General features: G+C 63.1%; 1 protein-coding gene across 10 annotated transcripts in view; it reads left to right on the top strand.

The window, feature by feature from the left end:
- Nucleotides 1-18,550, top strand: part of MPRIP (myosin phosphatase Rho interacting protein) — a 127,869-nt gene that overhangs the window by 76,457 nt on the left and 32,862 nt on the right. For 8 of the 10 annotated variants that reach the window (XM_082374483.1, XM_082374482.1, XM_082374484.1 and 5 more), the window contains 5 exons: nucleotides 2,409-2,560; nucleotides 7,187-7,271; nucleotides 12,372-12,585; nucleotides 13,660-13,816; nucleotides 17,703-17,844. In XM_082374483.1, the coding sequence (XP_082230609.1) occupies nucleotides 2,409-2,560; nucleotides 7,187-7,271; nucleotides 12,372-12,585; nucleotides 13,660-13,816; nucleotides 17,703-17,844 (750 nt within the window). Of the gene's footprint in view, nucleotides 1-2,408; nucleotides 2,561-7,186; nucleotides 7,272-12,371; nucleotides 12,586-13,659; nucleotides 14,171-17,160; nucleotides 17,588-17,702; nucleotides 17,845-18,550 lie in introns of those variants that run through there. The other 2 variants (XM_082374477.1, XM_082374485.1) reach the window with 2 other exon arrangements.

Genomic DNA, 18,550 nt, shown 5'->3' with positions numbered 1-18,550 from the left:
GGGAGAGGTTGCCAGAAGTCTCGTGGTGCAGTTGGTGAGTGAGTCCCGTGACCACACGGAGCTGCAGGGCCGGCAGGGAAACTCACCTGGGAACCCACTCACTGTGCAGAAGGGGCCAGTGAGCAGCTTGGTACCCCGAGCCCTGGAGCAGTGGTCTCTAAAGAGGAACGTGTGCCTCCAGGGGGCCCGCTAGGTGGTCTAGTGAGAAGAAGACTCTAGAACTTTTGATGATGTCTTTTATGGTTCCCATTGAACTTACCTGCGTGTACTGTGTGTGTAACAGACGGGTAACTCTTCAGGGCCATGCGCTTGTGCCGGCAACATGGTGGATGAAGGAGGAAGAGCCCCTCTGCTCCTGTCCGGCTCGCTCAGGGAAGGAGTGCGCAGGCGTGCCTGTGCTTCGAGCTCGTGCCTTACTCCTCATGGCATCAGGGTCCCCCCTGAGGACCTGCCTCATAGAGGCCGTGTGCCTTGTCAGGGCCAGCGGGGATTGAGTGTTCCTGCCTGAGGGAGTCTGACTCCGGAGGAGGGCAGAGGTCGCCACCCAGAGACGGTTCCGAAGGGCACTGACATGATGCCGGGGAAGGCCCAGTGTTAGACCCTCTGAAGGGAGCAGGGGCTGGGGCCGGGGCAGGAAGGGGGGAAGAGACACTCATCCGGGGCGGGGGACCCAGGCCACCTCCCTTGTCTGCTGCTCCCGAGGGACCCCCTCTGCTTGGTTGAGGACAACCCACCAAGCTCCCTTTCCCAGCTCAAGGGCCGTCCAGGAGCCCCCAGGAGAGATGCTACCAGGTCACTTCACTCAGCAAGGGCGCTAGGCTTGGCGTGGGTGTGGCCCCTTCTCACGTCTCCACCTGGGGGGCAGTTCGGAGACGGGACACACTTTGAACACACAGCAAGAGTGCGTGCTCTTTCCCCGTTGTGGGCTCACGGCCGGCCCTCCTGCCCTGCCACCTCCATTCTGAGCTGGGCCCAAGGAGGACAGGCTGATCCCAGAGGCCCCCCACAGAAAGGCTTCTGGGAGCCAGGAAGCTTAGTCCTTCGACTGCGGCGGCCCAGCGAGCCCGCAGCCGCGACGGGGCCAGAACTGGGGGAACCCAGTGCCCCTTGGGTCTGGCTTCTGGGGTCGGGCCCCAGGGGATAAGAAGGGAGGTGGCGGTGGGTCAGAAGAGCTTGGGGCCCCCTCCTCTGCTGGCAGGTGGGAGGGAGGGAGCACGGACAAGGCAGCCCCCAGCCCAGCAGCCCCATCGCCTCTTTTCCCTGCTGCTCCTCCAGGACCTGGGAAGTGCCGGGCGCTTGGGGAGGGCTCCGTGGGGCAGCTGGGGGAGCTGGCAGCTGCCCTGGAGGTGGAGGTGGGAGTCGGAGCTGGGGCTCGCCTCCCTGTGAGAGCCCTCAGCGGGGTCTTTGCACCTGGTGTGGTGGCAGCCATGGTCACCTGCCTCCTCCCCATAAGCCTCCTCATGTTTGGGGGAGGTCCTCACCCTTCCCCTCAGTAAGAACTTCTTAAAACCATCTTTTCTTATTTTTGGGTTTCTCTCCCTAAGATCAGTGTCTAATAGCTTAGCTGATAGAAAAGAGGGGGAGTTATTATTTGTCCCGGCCCTGGCCGGGCAGCCTGGCAGCACTCCTCACGGGCAGCCCTGGAGGGCGGGGGGCTTCCCTGACGTGTGTGCCTCTGGCCTGCCTGGGGAGCTTCCCTGACGTGTGTGCCTCTGGCCTGCCTGGGGAGCTTCCCTGACGTGTGTGCCTCTGGCCTGCCTGGGGAGCTTCCCTGACGTGTGTGCCTCTGGCCTGCCTGGGGGGCTTCCCTGACGTGTGTGCCTCTGGCCTGCCTGGGGAGCTTCCCTGACGTGTGTGCCTCTGGCCTGCCTGCCCGCCCCGCCCCACAGCCCGCCTCCAAGATGTGCTGCTCTCTGGTCCCCTCCCTCCTTGCCTCTAAAAATAACCTTGCTGTTTTGAAACCACCTCCTCCGGAGCTTTTCTCCCTGCTTTCCTGGATCAGTCACCCCTGAGACCAGGCTCCTGGCTGCCTCTGTCGTCCCAGCTGTCTAAAGGAGCGTCTCCTGCCTGTCCCCACCCCCCGGCCCCCCGCCCTCCTCCAGGACTAGCTGGGATGTTGTTCTCCAGTGGGAAGGAACGTCCAGCTGGATATCCTCTGAGAAGAGCAGGCCTGTCACCGCTTCTCCCTGGAGATGGGTCAGTAGGAAGGCGGGCTGTGAGGGCCGGGCCGAGGCAGCGCACACCCTGTCCTCTGCTGTAATCAGCTGTCTGCACAGCTGTGAGAGGTCCAGGTGACTGAGGAGAAGCAAGGAGGGTCAGAAAGGACCGTGGGATGCAGGGACACTCCCTACTGCCTTCCTCTGCCCCCAGAGTGACTGACTCCCTGCCCCATCTTCTTCCTCTCGCAGCCCACAACCCTCCCTCAGGGCACCATCAACATGAACCAGTGCACAGACGTGGTGGATGGGGAGGGCCGAACGGGCCAGAAGTTCTCCCTGTGCATTCTGACCCCCGAGAAGGAGCACTTCATCCGGGCAGAGACCAAGGAGATCATCAGCGGGTGAGTTTGCTTTGCACGTCTTGGGAAGAGGTGCCCCCACCTGCCAGCAGCTCCTTGGACCAGGCCTCTTAGGCACGACGGCTGGCGTTGCCCTCACTTTCTGCCCCGTGTGTCTCCTCTTCTGAGTCCCTCTCTCCACCCAACTGGCCTCACCCTCCACCCACCTTTGCTTCATCCCCATGTCCACACTCTCGCCAGGCTGCCCCTGCACGTCCCGCTCCCCCAGCGGCCTCCCTCTGCTGGCGCTGGCTCATCTTCCCAGCCTCTCTCTGGGCTCCCTGCTCCATTCTCACTGCACTCCAACCATCTATCACTCGGCCACGAGGGGCTCAGTTTCCAGAGCTCATCCGACCTCGCCTCCCTCCTGCCTGAAATCCCCTGGGGCCCTTCTCAGCCCCGCAGCCTTGCCGCCACCGCCCTGTCCCTCCGTGCTGAGCTACTTGTCGCCGCACGCCCCCTGCTGCCTCTCCCCAGCTCCTCGCCTTCGTTCCCGCCCTCCCCTCGGTCTGCAGTGACCCTCCGTCCTCCAAGCTATGAGGTCTCTGGGAAGCCCTCCCCTGCGAGGCGTGTGGCTCCGTCAGCTGGCGCTCATAAAGGGTGGGGCTTGTCCCAGTGCGTGTCGTCCTCCGCCAGCGGCAGGCCCTGGAGTGGAGGCCTGTGTCTCCCTCGTGTGCCCCGTGCCTGCCTATGGGAGTCACCGCAGGGTGACCGCACGCACTGCCTTCCTCAACTGAGTGGAAGGGACAGAGTTCCAGCATGCCTTGGGAAGAGGCTTGGGGAAGCCCTAGGAAGTAGAGGGACCCAGATTTTCAGGCAGCCAATAGGCCAGCGGGCTGAGCTCCATGCTCTGAACCCTGCCACATCTGCCTTCTGGGAGCCCTGCTCCTGGGGCACCTGCCACCAGTCCTGTGCTCCCAGCCACACACGGTACGTGACACGGTTCATGACACGGTACGTGACACGGTACATGGCAGGGAGCAGGTGCCCCGGCCCCGCCGGGAGCTCGGGTGCTGGGTCATGCAGAATCTCGTCGTCTTTTAAGGTGAGAAGGAAAAAGTGAACCAGAGGGGTTGGGGGACTGGGCTGATTATTACAGCACAGAAGACAGGGAATTAGAACATCAGACACTTCGCTTTCAACAGACGGAAGGCTGCTGAGAGCCCTGACCTGGGGTTCAGGGCCTCAGCTGCAGCCTGCCCAAGGCTGCTGAGTGAGAAAGTGAGAGTGTGGCCGGGAGACCCTGTTTTTGCTGAGGTGGGCGTGGAGCAGAGGCCAGACTCGTGCTGCCAAGGGGCTCAGAGGCCCCCTTGTGGGTGCCAGCTCACCCCAAGTCCTCTTCCCCTTGGCAGAGGCAGGTTTGTGTTTCTGACTCCAGGGCCTAACAGAAGGACCACTTTCACTGCTTCTCCTTAATCCTCATCTTAGAACCTTGTGGATTAAGAGTGTAAATGGTTTTACAAGCCCTCGTTCTGCGGTTGGGAGACTGAGGCCCCGGAAATGCAGGGAGCCTAATCACTCCAGGCGTGAGTGACAGCACGGAGCCATTTGCACGTCCTGGTTCACACTTGCTGCCATGGCCTTGTCTGGCAGGCACGCCTGGCCGAGGTTCCATTGCCCATCTGGATTCCTTGAGGAGATCTCTTCCCCGCCACTCGGGAACTGGGTCCTAGGGAGGGGTCTGGGTGACGTTGGATGGGAAAGGGGTGTCTGAGGTCCCCAGGACAACAGGGAGCATGTGAGCTGGGGCCCAGGTCAGTGATGTAGTGGCGTGCCACGTGGTCTCGGGCCTCTCTGATGGGACCTCCGTCAGGCGCTTGGCAGGGTCCTCGGCTCAGTCCCTGAGCCCCTTTCCCTCGGTCACTTCTGTATGCATGTACAGGGCCTGCCATTCCTGTGCAGCGTGGGTAGACAAGGTCGTTAGCAGGCGAGATACCAGGTGTGTGCCCTGGGGGTCCTGAGGCTGGAGCCTGGTGTTGTGGCTTGGTGGCGAACCCAGAGCCGGAGCCAATTACCTGACACTCTTCCTCTCCCCTCATCCTGGGCTGGGCCTCGCTGCTTCCTGCCCAGTACGAGGGCTCCTTCAACCCTGGGCAGCAGCTTCCTCATCTTCCCCATCCGCGGAGACGTGGCCTCCTCAGGGAGTCGCCTGGGGCAGCGTGCCCTGGGGACAGACTGTGTCTGCATCCTCTGTCCCTCCTCTGCCCTGCCCTTGGGCTCCCGGGTCTGAGCGCCTGGCAAGGCTCCTTGCTGGGTAACCTCATCTGTGGGCTCTGGGGCCCCCACATGGGTCCTTAAAGAGGTGCTGACTTCAAGGGAGAGGAGTAGAGAACGGTCCCTTCAGCCTTCTTTCCGGGGTCTTCTCTGAATGGAGACCCCCGAACGGCTGGAGGCAGCCGCATCTGTCCCAGAGCTGACGGCGAGAGTCTCTTTCCCTGTCCCCTCACAGCAGGAGGTGCTGCTCCCCCTGGCTCTTCAGAGGAGGTGGGATTTGGCAGGAGTTGGCAAGGGGGCTCTTCAGTGCCTCTGGCGGGGCTGGGTCCCAGCTGCCCCTCTTCTCCATACCGCTGCCTTTGAGCTCTGCCCTCAGAGTTGAGGAGGCCCTCCACCGTGTCCCTGGCGCCCACATTCACCACCAGCCGCGTGTCTTCGTTCCCCGCACTCATCTCTCTCCTGGGTGTATTTTAACGTCTGTAGCCCATCTGGGTAACATCAGACACAGCCTCCTGGGCTGCTGTGAGGAACCCCAGTACGGGGGACACGGCCCATTATCTGTGCCTGGACTGGGCGTCCCCCAGCCTCTGGCCACGGCACCGCTGAGTGGGGCAGGCCAGGCCCACCGTCGCCCGGCGCTCCGTCCCTGCGTCTCCGGGAGCTCCGCGTAGTCAGCAGCGTAGCCGCGGTGCAGACCTTCTCTCCTTTCCCGTGAGGCCCTGTCCTGCGAGGTGCACAGGTCTGCCCAGCTCGTCAGTGTTGCCATTCAAGAGCGACTGGGCCAGCATGCAGGGGCTCCGGGCACCCCGAAGGCTCTGCCCCTCCCTGCCACGGCCCCCCGCCCCTGGGGCCCTGCGGGATGAGGTGACTTTGCCGAGCAGTCTCTCCTCCCCTCCCCTCCCCTCCCCTCCCCGGTGAAGCTTGAAGAGGGGCCCTCTGCAGGCGTGGTGTCTTGGTGTGAACTTCCCAAAGGAAATTCAGCCCCCGTGGCAGGCTAGAAAGCAGGTCTCTTAACCCCACAAGCACGCGAACTCCTTAGGTTACCTGAAGGAGGGCCTTGGAGAGTCTGCTCGTCTGCTGCTGTGCAGATTTCATTCGTGGCCTCCTTTCTTGCTTTGAGGACCCCAGGCGCAGGACCTGTGCCTCAGGTCTGCACAGTGCAGGGACTGTTCATTCTCTCAGCAAACTGAGAATCCCCAGCTCTCGCTGGGCTAGGCCTCACCTCGGACGCTGGGATGCTCCACACCCCGTCCTGCTCGCCCAGCTGCCAGCTGTCGGCAGCCCAGCCCCCGAGGCTATCCCAGAAGGCGTCTGTGACCAGCCCCCACCCCGCCCCCTCCCCCGCGAATTAAAGAAGCCCCTCTGAGAACTGGAGACCAGAGCCCTTCTCCCTGCCCCGGGCTTGGGGTGCTGGTCATCGCTGCAGCCAGGGCCCTGACCGTGCAGACCCTGCCTTGTACAGCAGCTCAGCCAGCGCCACCAGCTCGTCGGCCTAGGCTGGCAGCAGGCCCAGCACGGATCCTGGGGTTCTGGGAAGAAGTGGCCCAGCGTCTCCTGCAGTACCTTCCCCTGTGGAGAAAGCACTGGGGCTGCCCTTCGCCACCACACCTCCTTCTTTCCCCTTCCTCCAACCTTCCCAGCAATTATGAAGCTCCGGTGAGGCAAGCAGTGGTTATGTCATGGCCTAATCCAGCCCCCGGTGTCAGAGACCAGGAGACCGAAGCCCAGAGGCCTGGGAGCCACCTGGGGTCATGGTTTGAGGGTAGCAGAGCCAGATCTGAATCCAAGCCTCCTGCCTCAGTCCCTGTGCTTCCCACGCTCCCCCGTGGCCTTCCCTGCTGCTGGTCCAGAGCGGACCTTCCAGCATGTGGGCCCTGGTATGGGTCCCTGGACAGGGTCCCTGGGCAGCTCTGCTGGGCCCTCCCCAAAACCGAGGTGCCAGCGCCCTCACTGTGCAAGTCGGGCCCAGAGGTGAGTGAATGAGTCTGGGAGGTCAGCTGCGCAGCCCCCTGAAGTGACCCGCCGTGGGGAAGTTCAGTAGCAGACTCCTGGGTTCCTTCCTCGAGTGGGGTCCAGGCCCCAGAGAAAGGTCAGTAATAGAAACGGTGCCGAGTCCTTGCCGGGGGCCTGCGGTCAGGCCTCCCGCGGCACCAGGGTGGAGCCCGCCCCATCTCCAGGCCAGCAGGGCGCTCCCCGCCTGCGCTGTGGTCATCGTGGGGTCAGCGCCTGGGTGTGGCCTCGGCTCAGTCTGTGCTCGTCCTGGCTGCGCTGCTGGGCTTCCTGCCCCGCCAGTGACAGCTCTGATCTGAGTGGTGCTCTGCCTTGCTCCGGTGCCTGGAGGCTGGGTGGGCACCGGCGGAGTCCTGGTCCCTGAGAGCAGGGTCTGACTGGCGCTCTCCCCTCCTCTTTCTCCAGGTGGCTGGAGATGCTCACGGTCTATCCCAGGACCAACAAGCAGAACCAGAAGAAGAAGCGGAAGGTGGAGCCCCCCACACCACAGGTGAGGGCGGGGCTGCCAGCTGGCGTCCCTTTGGCGGAGCTGGGGCAAAGAGAGTGCGCCCTAGGAGGTTGGGGGGCTTCAGGACCCAGCCTAGAATAGGGCTCAAGGGAAAGGGGTCACGTCAGGGGTGAGGTGGCCATCAGCCCTGGGGTCCCTTCCCTCCTTCTGTTGGTCTGTGAGCTGCACACTCCTCTCCGAGCCACAGGGCAGGACCCCTACTGGGAGGGGGTGGCCTGCTGTGGAGCTGCCCCCAGGGGCATCCGCCCCGCAGGCAGGGGGTTCGCAGCAGTAGCGCAGTGCGCGTCCCCCCCCCGACCGTCCTGCCCGCTGCGGGGGAGCCAGGAGCAAGCCGGGAGGAAGGGTTTCAGCTCAGCTCCACTCCCCACACAGAGGTGATCCTGCAGACAGCAGGCTGAACAGGGGGGCTGGGCAGGGGGGTCCTAGAGCGTCCCGGCCAAGTGAGGGGCTCTTGGGGGACCCCGCTTCTGCTCTGGGCTGACCATAAATGGAAAACACTGGCACTGGCCTTGATTTTGTGCCTCTGCCTCAGATCCTGTGAGACCAGAGTGGGAGGTGGCTGGGGTGGTCCCACCAGGTCCAGCCCTTCCCTCCCCTGGCTGGTCTGTAGGGGCTCAGGGCACTGGAAGGGATTCAGGGACTCAATGAGGTGATTTGCAAAACGGGCCTGTTGAAGTCTAGTTCTCGGCTTCCCGTGTGCGTGGAAGGAAGTACTGGGCCCATCCTGGGTGCTCAGTGCAGTTGACCCTGGAACAACACGGGTTTGAGCTCTGTGGGCCCACTTTATGTGGGTTGTTTTCAATAGTAAATCCAGCAGGACTACACGGTCCATGGTTGGTTGAACCCGTGGACGTGGAGCCGCGGATATGGAGAACTGCGGATAGAGAGAGCCGACTGTAAGTCGTGCTGGATATTTGACCGCTCAGAGGGTCAGCGCTCCAACCCCTGCTTGTTCAAAGGGCCAACCGTACATGTGATTCCTTTCCTCTATGCCCCAAACTTTCCTGTTACTCAGTGCTCTTGCCTTGCCTGATTGAGCCTCACAGCACCCCTGAGAGTGAACAGGATGGTGATCAGGGGTCCCGTGGGCATCTCGCAAGCCCCAGAGCCTGACAGCCCTCCTGTGGAGACCATTGCTACCCTCTGGGGCTCATCAGTCCCTGCTGGCTCCTCTGGGCTTCCCTGAGTGACAGGGGTCTGGGCAGGAGAGGGAGGTGTGTGCTGGCCCGGGTCCCCTTTCTCCTGCACGCCCCCTCAGACTGCCCTGGCTACGCCTGCCCTGGGCTGCTGCACAGGCCCTCCTGCTGATGGAGTGTGGCCCCGGCCTGCTCAACCGACGGTCCTTGTCTGCCCTCTGCCCACCCTCCCCGAAGGGTTCCAGGCCAGCATCCCCTTGGAAGGTAGTGTCCCTGGCAGGAAGTCGGCAAAATGGAATTGCACTCGTTCTTAGAGACGGAAAGTGGAGCTTCCTGCTGGGGAACAGCAGACACACAGGCAAATCCCCCAAAGCTTCCTGATTTGAGAGAAAACCCCAGGCGGAATAAGGGTGTTTAGAGTTCCATTGCGTTTCCATAGCGATGCCTTGGAAACAGTGTTGGAGCAGAGCTCCTGCCTCCAAATAAGGCAAATACACATACAGAAGGCCCTTTCAACCAGGCCGGGGAATTTGGTTGTGTCCCTGCTTCCCAGTTTTCCCTTCCCCTGTGACATCTTCTCCCCCCAAATGCTGCTTCACATTTTGGGTTGGTAGTAGGAGCCATGTGATTGCAGGGTGGGGAGATCACCCACTTCCCCGAGGGTCTCTTAGAGCCCAGGGTCCTGAGGTCCCAGCCTCCTCTGCTCGGCCTCTGGCAGGGTCTCTCTTCCTTCTGCCCTGGCTCCCCTGAGCATCCCATTCAAGGCTGCTGATTTCTGGAAGCTGTGAGCCTTCATCAGGGACAGTCCCCTGTCAGTCAGTCTCGTGGAGGGCTGTGGGGCCTGTCCAGAGGAGACTTGGGTCCGGGGGGCGGGGGAGGGTCTCTGAGCAGGCCTCCCCTCGGCAGCTCAAGATGGAGCTGTGGGGAAAGCCTAATGCCTTAGGGGCCCCCGTAGAGACAAGAACCCAAGACCCCATACCTAGCCTTTTTCTCATGGCCCCGGAGTTTGGGATCAAACCAGCTGGGGGCTGGAGGTGTCCCTTTGCTCCACCCCACGCTCTAGGAACTCAGGCGGGCAGGGGAGCCCAGCGCCCTGTTTCGAGGAGGGCGTTCAGGCATTTGGGAGTTGGGGCCTTGGAGCGCACAGGCACCCCTCAGACATGAGGGGGGATGAGGACTGGGCTGTGGGGGAGAGCAGACATCCTCTCTGCCGGGGGTGGGGGTCCCAGCAGAGCCCAGGGCGGCGGTGGAGACAGGCTGGCCCTGACCAGAGTCTCCGAAGCTGGAGCCTGAGAGGCACAGGCTCCCAGGAGCTGCTTCTTGCTCAGCCTGTTTGAGGGAAGACTTCCTGGTAACGAGGTGCCTAGAGAGGAGGAGTGATCATCCACTCAGGGTGTGACCAGTGGCCCTTACCTCCCTCTCCCCAAAGCCCAGAGCTGGGACTTGGGTGAGGCCAGGGGCCATGTGTCTCCCAGCCCCGTGTGCAGGCCAGGGGCTCGGATCGTTGGGCAGAGCCGTGGGAGGCTGGATCCTCTGTCTCCCTACCTGCTCAGGCTCTTGGCCCTTGCTTCTTGGCCTTTCTTCAAAGACCCATAAAACAGCAGACCTTTCTCCGTGAGTGAGGCCCCACATCAGGTCCAGGGCCCGGCCCACCTCAGGCCCACACGTGTGTTGTCAGCTGCCACCTCTTCTCAGGTATCTTATTTCCCACTTGGGTGCTTGCTGCCGTACCCACTCCGGGTCAGGACCCTCCTTCTCACTGGGTCCCTGCTCAGTTTCCATGCCCCGGAGGTAGCAAGCAAGGCTTTCTGTGAAACCCCCTCCAGAGGGGCCTGCTTAGCATGTGGAGGCTTCAGAGGCCCCTTGACTGGGGCCTGCCTTCCTGCCCTGCTTCCTCTTTCGTCTCTGCTTTGAAAACCCTTTCTGAGCAGCCAAACAGCACAGACTTTATTATGGCACTGACAGCCCTGGGCGTGCAGCTGTCCCGGCCACACAGAGACACCACCTGGGAGCCTGGGCTTCCCCTCCTTCCTCTCGCACAGGCACCAGGGGTCTGTGTTGGCGTGAGCCCCGGCACCCTCCCTCCCACGATGGTGACAGCATAGGGAGTGGGGCTGGTGCCATGTGGCCCTGGCCCGGCCCCTGCGAAGTGTGCTGTCCACCCAGCTGCTCTGGAGAGAAGCGACTTTACTTAGAAACCAGCCCCTCTCCTGCAAGCCACGGTGGCTTTGTTCCTGCTGCCAGACTGCCCTCCTGTCCCTGCTGACTCGGTGAGGCTTGGCATAGAGGCAGGAGAAAGCAGGGCTACCAAAAGGAGAAAAAGGAGCTCCCTGTGGACCTTGGCCACCGTCCAGAGAACCCCAGGGCCCTTGTTCTCTGGGGTGAGTCCCCAGAAGTGGGAGCCTGGGAGGGATCTGTGGGTGCAACCAGCCCTGCGCAGGTTGGGGGCCCAGGCCCAGGAGGCAGGTCTGGGAGCGCTTGGTGCTGGGAAACGTGTTCCCTAAGCTCCCAGTCACTGCCCCTTGCGTGTCAGGCCTGGAATTTCCTCTGCCTCTTGGGGATCCTTGCAAGCCCACCCCCTACCCAGTGCTGGGCTCACCCCGGGCATCAGAGAGGGGTATGCATGTGCCAGGGTACTACACTCATGGCGTGGGGCTGAGAGCACCGGCAGGAAGGCCCTTTCATCATGGGCACAGCGCCGCCCCTCCCCCTCGACCCTTTTTGGCGGCCTGTCTCCCTTGGTCCAGCCTCCCCTCCACAGAGGGGACAGATTCACCAAGCAAGGTCTTCAGGTCACCCCCGCCCAGCTCTGCAGGAGGAATCTCAGCGCCACCCTGGGCCCAGCAGAGCCACGCCCAGCCTCTGAGCACAGGCCTCAGGTTGTTGGGAGGGGGCAGGGCAGCGGCACCCAGAGGGGCTTCTGCTTAGGAAAGCATGGCTGCTGGGGTGTGGAGCAGGGGCCCCAGGGCCAGGCTTCCTCGGGTCCTTGGAACTGGTTCTGTTTTAGTCTCAGGAAACTGTCAGAAACCACGCCATGTTCTTCCAGGAAGTCCGCTTCTTCCATGGTGGGTCAGAGCTCTCGGGAGTCTCCAGCTGGGGAGTCAGGTCTGCCTGAATGGGTGGTCAGGTGTGTCCTGGGTCTGTGGGAAGAGTCATCCTGGCTTTATCCCATCCCAGGAGGCCTGAGACCTGGTGAAATGCCTGTCTCTCACTTTGGGACACAGGGTGCCTGGGCTCCTTGGTGGCTCCTCAGGGGTGCCCGTCCAACGTGAAGTCCCCTCTTGGGCCTTTCTCCTGCTCCTGGGGTGCCTGGTGGTGGAAAGTGCTCACAGCCCCACTCCGCCTCTTACTGGCCGGGCGAGCGTGGGCTGTCACCTCCTCTCAGCCCAGGCAGCCTCCCCTGCGGGGTGGTTGGTGAGGGCTGGAGGGTGCGGCGCCCCGAGAGCCCAGCAGGCGGTCTCTGTGTTTTGGGGAAAGACAGCTGAGATGTGCCTCATTTCTGGGGGCGCCCAGAGCCATCCTGCTGGCAGCCCCTCAGCAGCAGGCACCCCAGTGCCCTGGGTGGGCAGGGACTCGGGCCCAGGGCCTGAGCAGGTGCCGCAGGGTGGCGGGGGTCCCAGCCCTGCCCTGTCTGGGCTCTAGGCTTGCAGTGTGGAGTTACGGTCCTTTGTGTGCTCTGGCCTTGGATTCTGTGTCTGGCTAAGTACCTCTCGCACAAATGCTTCTCCCTCGGGGCAGCACCAGCTCTGGCCTGGGTTCCCACCTGGGGTGCTGGCTGGGGCTGCAGAAGAGAAAAAGCTTCCAGCCCAACCAGGACATGTGTTCTGAGCCTTCCGTTCTGGCATTCTGGGCCTCTGACACGGTGTAGTTGACCTTGGTAGCCAGGCACCCGGGCAGCTCAGACCGTGTGCTCCCGGGCCCGCACGGACACCGCTCTCCCCTGCAGGAGCCAGGGCCGGCCAAGGTGGCTGTCACCAGCAGCAGCAGCAGCATCCCCAGTGCCGAGAAGGTGCCCACCACCAAGTCCACCCTCTGGCAGGAAGAAATGAGGGCCAAGGACCAGCCCGACGGGAGCAGCCCGAGTCCGGCTCAGAGTCCCAGCCAGAGCCAGCCTCCTGTGGCCGGCACCCTGAGGGAGCCAGGGCTGGAGAGCAGAGATGGTAAGTGGTGGCCGGGCCGGCCCTCGTGCCCACCTGTCCTGGTGCCCCAGCTTGAAGCACTAGAATGGGCCTCCCGACAGAGCTGGTTCTGGGACTCGGGGCCTCTGAGCCGATCGTGAGCCCCGGGCCTCAGGCTCCCTCACCTTGTGTCCGTCAGCCCCGGGCCGGGCCGGGCCTGGTGTGGGACCCGGGTCGCTGGCCTCCGGCCATTGCCCTGCCCCTCCCCTGTAGCTCTTTTAGTCCTACCTGTGAGCCCTAGGCAGGTGTCGCGAGAATCAGGATGCTCTGTAACAAGGTCTGTGTACAAGGGGGCCTCTGGTTCCTGTGTCTTGTGGCTGCTTCGTCTCTGGAAGCCCACTGTGTCCTGAGAGCAGCAGCAGTGAGGGCTGTCTCGTCCTGCCCGGGCGCCTGGGTGAAGCAGGGGAAGAGGGTGCTGGGGAGGAAATGGTTGGCATGACTGCCCTTCTCCACCTAGCACTTGGAGTTGCCTGAGCAGAAGCGGGGCGGCAGCCTCAGCCTCGCTCGTCCAGGCCCGAGAGGGCTCTGCGCGAGACAGGCTGGCTTTGCCCTTTACACCTGTCCAGGCCACTAGAGGCGCATGGACAGTTGGGACCCAGCTCGTTCAGGTGAAATGCATCTTGTACAGGCTCTGGGCAGAAGGTCCCTCAGTCCTCCGCAGGCAACACACACCCATCCACATCCAGAACCGTTCACTCCTCTCACTCCTACCAAGGTGCTTCTCTGCCCGTCCCTCCAAAAATGTACTGAAAGGTTGCATGGCCAGTTGGCCCTTGGATTCCTCCTTGATGTTCGGTAGGAGTAGTTGTTGGTGGGACGTCTCTCCTGGGAGAATCGTGCTCTCCTAGCGGACCCCCTGACAGTCTGTCGGGGCAGCCCGGTAGGGAGAGGCAGATTAGGATAAGTTCCTCTCCTGGGGCTCTGCCCTGGGGTGGCCACGCCAGCCTCTGGAGGTGGGAGGTAGAGAGGTGGCCTGTTGGGATCCGCGTGCCTTCTTGAAAAGTCCCCGACCAGAGGGGGTAGCCAGCCCAGCGTGTCTCCTGTCCCCTCTTGCAGAGGAGGGCACCACAGGCAGCGAGCGTGCGGACTGTGGCCGCAAAGTCCGGGTGGAGAGCGGCTACTTCTCGCTGGAGAAGACCAAGCAGGACGTGAAGGCCGAGGAGCAGCTGCTGCCGCCGCTCTCCCCACCCAGCCCCGGCACTCCCCCCAACAGGTACAGTGGCTCCGGCCCGCCCTCCAGGGAGCTTGGCCGCCCCCTTCCTCCCCCAGGTCCTCAGCCCTCTGGCCGAACCATCTGCAGTGGCTCCTTCAGCTCCCTGGACACAGCCCGCCGGCCCCCTGCCCACGTGGACTCCGGCAGCGCTGGGGGGCGGGGTGCAGAGAGACCGGGGCGCGCCTCTGCCTTTAAAGCCAGCAGGCAGTATGCCACCCTGGCCGACGTCCCTAAGGCCATCAGGATCAGCCACCGAGAAGCTTTCCAGGTGGAGAGAAGGCGGCTGGAGCGTAGGACCCGGGCCCGAAGCCCTGGGAGGGAAGAGGTGGCCCGTCTGTTTGGCAACGAGCGGAGGTAAGGGCGGTGGGGGGGGCGACTGGAGGGCCGTGTGCTCGCAAACGTGGGTGCACACACTCTCCCACCCTTGCAGCCCCTGCCGTGCACACTCACGTTGTCTCAGACACACACCCACCTGTGCACCCTCACGTACTCGTGCATTCTGTCACATTCTCGTACACCCTCTCGCACACTTTGTTACATGTTTCCTCGAAGGACGGGGACACACACACACACACACACACACACACACACACACACACACACGCCTGGGGAGAGACAGGGTTTGGAGATGGGCCTGGGCCAGGGCTGATGGAGGTGTGGGACTTGACTGTGGTCTGAGGGTAGGAGGGCCCTTCCCTCGTTCCCCCGGAGAGGGAGGGGGCAAGATCTTGCATGGTTCCGTCTCGGAGGCCTCCAGGCCCAGGCCCGGACCAGAGCGCCCCAGTGCCCCTTCCGGTAGGAGCTTCCACCCCTGAGTCTGTAAATGGAGCGTCTGCCCAGTGATAGGGCTCTCACCCAGCTGCGTGGGCTGCTGGCGGGATGTGAACCTCTCGAAACGATTCACGTTCTGGGAAAGGAAAATCCATAGTTTTCATTACGTTTCCAAAGAAGTTGCTTTCTAAGAAAGAGGTTCAGACCCAAGTTCCACAAGTGTCTGTGGAGTGTCCTGCTGCCGCCCTTCCCCTCCAAGCCCAGCTCAGAGTTGGGGCGAGCTATGCAGACAGACGAGGTGGCCCTGGGCTCCCCCTCGAGGGGTTGGCTGGGAGCCGGTTGCTTTGCTCTCCTGCTCCCTTGCTTCTTACCGCCCACCTGCTCTCCCAAATGTCCCCTCCAGCACTAGGAAGAGAGTGAAGGAAACAGGAGGTGCCTCCGTGCTGGGGAGGGGGAAGCTGACCTGTCCTGGGGGGTGCCCTCCAGTGTCTGTCCGCCTGGTTCATTAGTACCCTGGAGAGGTGTGTGACCACCCTGGTATGCAGGGGCAGAGACGGGGGCGCAGAAGCAGGGCGACTCCTCACGGGAACTGCCTGGGACAGCAGAGCCGCGACAGAAACCCCAGGCCGGACCTGGGAACGGGAGGGCCCTGCTCCCAGGGTGGACCCGGGACAGGGCTGAGGCTGTCCTTAGCGCTCTTAAGTATAAGTGAATGGACTTGCCAGAAGTATAAGCGAACGGACTTGCCAGATGTAGGCGGCCAGTGGGCTGGGCAGGGGGTGGGCTTCTTGCTGCATCCTGGAGGCCCCTGAGCGGGCAGCCACACCCTGGTTTGGCGGGGACCAAAGAATTAACATTCAGCGCACCTGCTTGGCTTGGAGTTCCCTCTCAGCTAGCGGCCCAGGCTACACGGCATCTCTGGGGCTTTGCTTCCGCCTGCTCTTTGCTGCCGTGGAGGACGTGCTTTCACCTGGCGCAGGCTGCCCTGGGGCCCCTCTGCGCTGCCTCCTAACACTGTCACGTCACTTTCTTACTGACCCTCGTGACATCTGACTGGCTGCTGTCACTCTCCGAGGCCTGCTTTCTGGTCCTGAGTAGCCGCCCCTCCCAGTGCTGGATTGGATTCCTGTCTCTGGTGGTGTAGAACAGAGCCCCATGTTGGCAGGACGCCGGCCACAGCTACCCAGAGTGGCAGCTGCCCGGGAGCCCGACTGGGGGACCTCAGGGGTGGGTTCCCTGACAAGCCCTGGCCCGGAAGTAAACCTTCTCGGATGGCGAGCTGCTGCCGACTGAGCGTGGGGGGCCATGGCCCTGGTTGAACTGCTGGTGACTGACCCCAGAACCAGCTTCCCGCGGTCCTGCCTGCGCCTTGGCTGGGAGCCTGGAGAGGTCAGGTTCTGTCCCGTCACCGGCCCACCTGGGAGGCCTTTGCTGTCACACCTGCAGGGCTTCAGTGGACCCAAGTTTCAAAGGCCCCGCTTGGTAGAGCCAACCACGGCTGACTCCCTGGCAGGTGCCGCCGCCCTCTCCGCTCCTCTGACCCCCTCGCAGCTGTGGCCGGCTCGCAGCATGCGATTCGCCTGTGACTCGCCAGGCGCTGCTCCTCAAGGCCTTCCTGGGGCTTTCTGGTCCCCGGGGTCAGTTGGAAGAGCTCTCGTTCTGCATGTGGCGGCACCGAGGCCTGTGAGCGGGCCTGGAGTGTCCTTTAAACCCGGCAGGTCGGTTGGGGACAGGCCACCTCAGCCGCCCGGCCAGCCCGAGCACCCGCGAGAGCTCCCCGTGGTTCCCAGGCCCTCCCGCCGCCCCGGCTTTCCGCGCTCGCTCGCTCCCCTGCTGCCCCCTCGGCCGCACCGCTGCTGGCCCCGCAGGCTGCCTGGGGACAGCTCTGTCCCTGGAGGAGACTCCGCGGGAGCTGAGAGCACCGCAGGCCCTGGCTTCACAGGGAGCTGGGTCCCCGGGAGTTCTGCCCTCCTGAGGAAGAAGCCCTGAGAGCCACCTGTACTGTGCGCCTCCCGAGGGCAAGCTGGCCTCCGGGGCCTCAGGATGGGGGCCGGTTCCCCCCCTTCCTCATGGAGTTAGAGTTTAGGCTTCTGGGCCCAGCGGCCCTTCACTAGCTGCCCTCGACTCTGCTGCTCGTCCCGATGCAAGGACAGCCCTCCGTGTGAGGCGATCTCGGGGCGCCTGCCTGGGCATCTCTGGGAGGACAGGCCTCTGGCCGGAGACACGCGGGCAGCCCCCGAGGGCGTGTCCCCCATGCGGCCGCTCGCGACTCCTCACTGGTCGCGCTCCTCAGTGATCACCTCGGGTTTTTGCTTCTTTAATTCTTTGGATAATTTTGATTTACCATGATTTGATTTTTACAAGCAGTCCTTTTCTGTTTATTCATTCTCCAGCCTTATTTTCTTTCAGGTCTTGCCCCTCTCCACCTCCTCCTGCTGTGTCGCTGTGTGACGTTACTCGCCCCTCCTCCGCCTGCTTCGCTCCCATCTCAGCTCCGTCTCCAGCCGTAGATGGCCTGACGATGCCGCCCACCCTTTCACACGAAATCAACTTGCTTTGTTTTTAATTTGGGTTTTGATTCTTTTTACTGTTGGCAGAAACAATGTTAATTCGTGGGTCTTTTTCTTGCTAAATTTTGGATGCCCTGGGGTGGGGGCCGCATCAGATCTGCTGAGGAGTGTGATGAGGACGGGCGTGCCCTCCGAGGTGCTGGCTGCCTTCTGATCCGTCTGGCTCCGGAGAGGGTGCCGAGCGCTGAGCGTGTGACTGCCGAGTTTGTTAGCACGACAGAGCGTGCGGGGACTCCAGCGTGGGGGCTGGGAGGCAGAGGGCAAGGAAGCGTCTGGCGGAAGGGAAGGGCCTTGCCCGTGAGCTGCTGCCAGCCCCCGCACAGCCCCCCTCAGCGGAGGTGGGAGAGGGAGCAGGGGTGTCCGAGGCGAGCTGGCTGAGCGAGCGGTGTGCACTGCCGGGGCCCTGCGCGAGGGCAGCCCGGAAGCTGGGGTGAGCCAGGCGTGGGGTGTTGGCTGCGGGAGCCCCTCTGAGACTCCGGACCACATCCCCTCGGGCTCTGGGGGACCCTGTCTCCCACTCAGCCGCCTCATGCTCTCTCTTGCAGGAGGTCCCAGGTAATAGAGAAATTTGAGGCCTTGGACATCGAGAAGGCAGAGCACATGGAGACCAACGCGTCAGCCGGGCCCTCGCTGTCAAGCGACACTCGCCAGGGCCGGAGCGAGAAGAGGGCCTTCCCCCGGAAGCGGGTGAGCGTTCGGGCTCCGGGGCGGCAGCGAGGCCGAGCGGGGCGGCGGGGGCAAGGTCAGCACACGGCCCCCACACCCCCCGAGGCCCCACTCACACCTGGACGCTCCTCTGCCCGGCCTCCCGCTCGCATCTCCTCGTTGTCTCTCGGGTCTCTCTTCTCCTTCCCCACTGAGTGGACGTCTTGAGGGTGAGGCCTGTCTTCTGCGTCTTCCTCTCGGAGCTCCGTCCGTCTCTGCTGAAAGCTGCTCTCGTGAGCTTTTTTTTGGTCCCAGGTCGTAACCAGAGCCAGTCTCTTCCTCTCTGAGGCAGTCGGGCCGCGAGGCTGAATACTTTCCTTCCTCTCTCTTTCGGGCGGTGGCCACAGCCCCAGTTTCTCTCTGCTCAGTCCCCAAGGTGGATTCCGCTTCTGAAACCCACCTCTCCTGGGCCACCCGCCTCTCGTGGCCCCCCTGAGTCTGCCCTCCGTCTTCCTCCTGTTCTCTCTGGGCTCAGAGGGGCCCTAGTGCTCACTGTGCAGAGCCCAGCATCTTCCCTCTGTGACCCCACGAGGCCGGGGGAGGACGGGGGCCAGGAGAGCCAGGTGGCTGGTGCGTCTGCAAGAAAAGGCTGCTCTTCCACCAGGGCGGCTCGGCCCCAGCCGCGGGCAGCTGGAGGCGTGGGACTAGGAGTCTGGGCGCAGGTCCTGTCCGCACGGGCAGAGGTGCT

This window comes from Balaenoptera borealis (genome assembly GCF_965194805.1).
Source record: "Balaenoptera borealis genome assembly, chromosome: 20".
Classification (NCBI taxonomy): Eukaryota; Metazoa; Chordata; class Mammalia; order Artiodactyla; family Balaenopteridae; genus Balaenoptera; species Balaenoptera borealis.
This window is presented reverse-complemented; position numbering and strand designations above follow the sequence as displayed.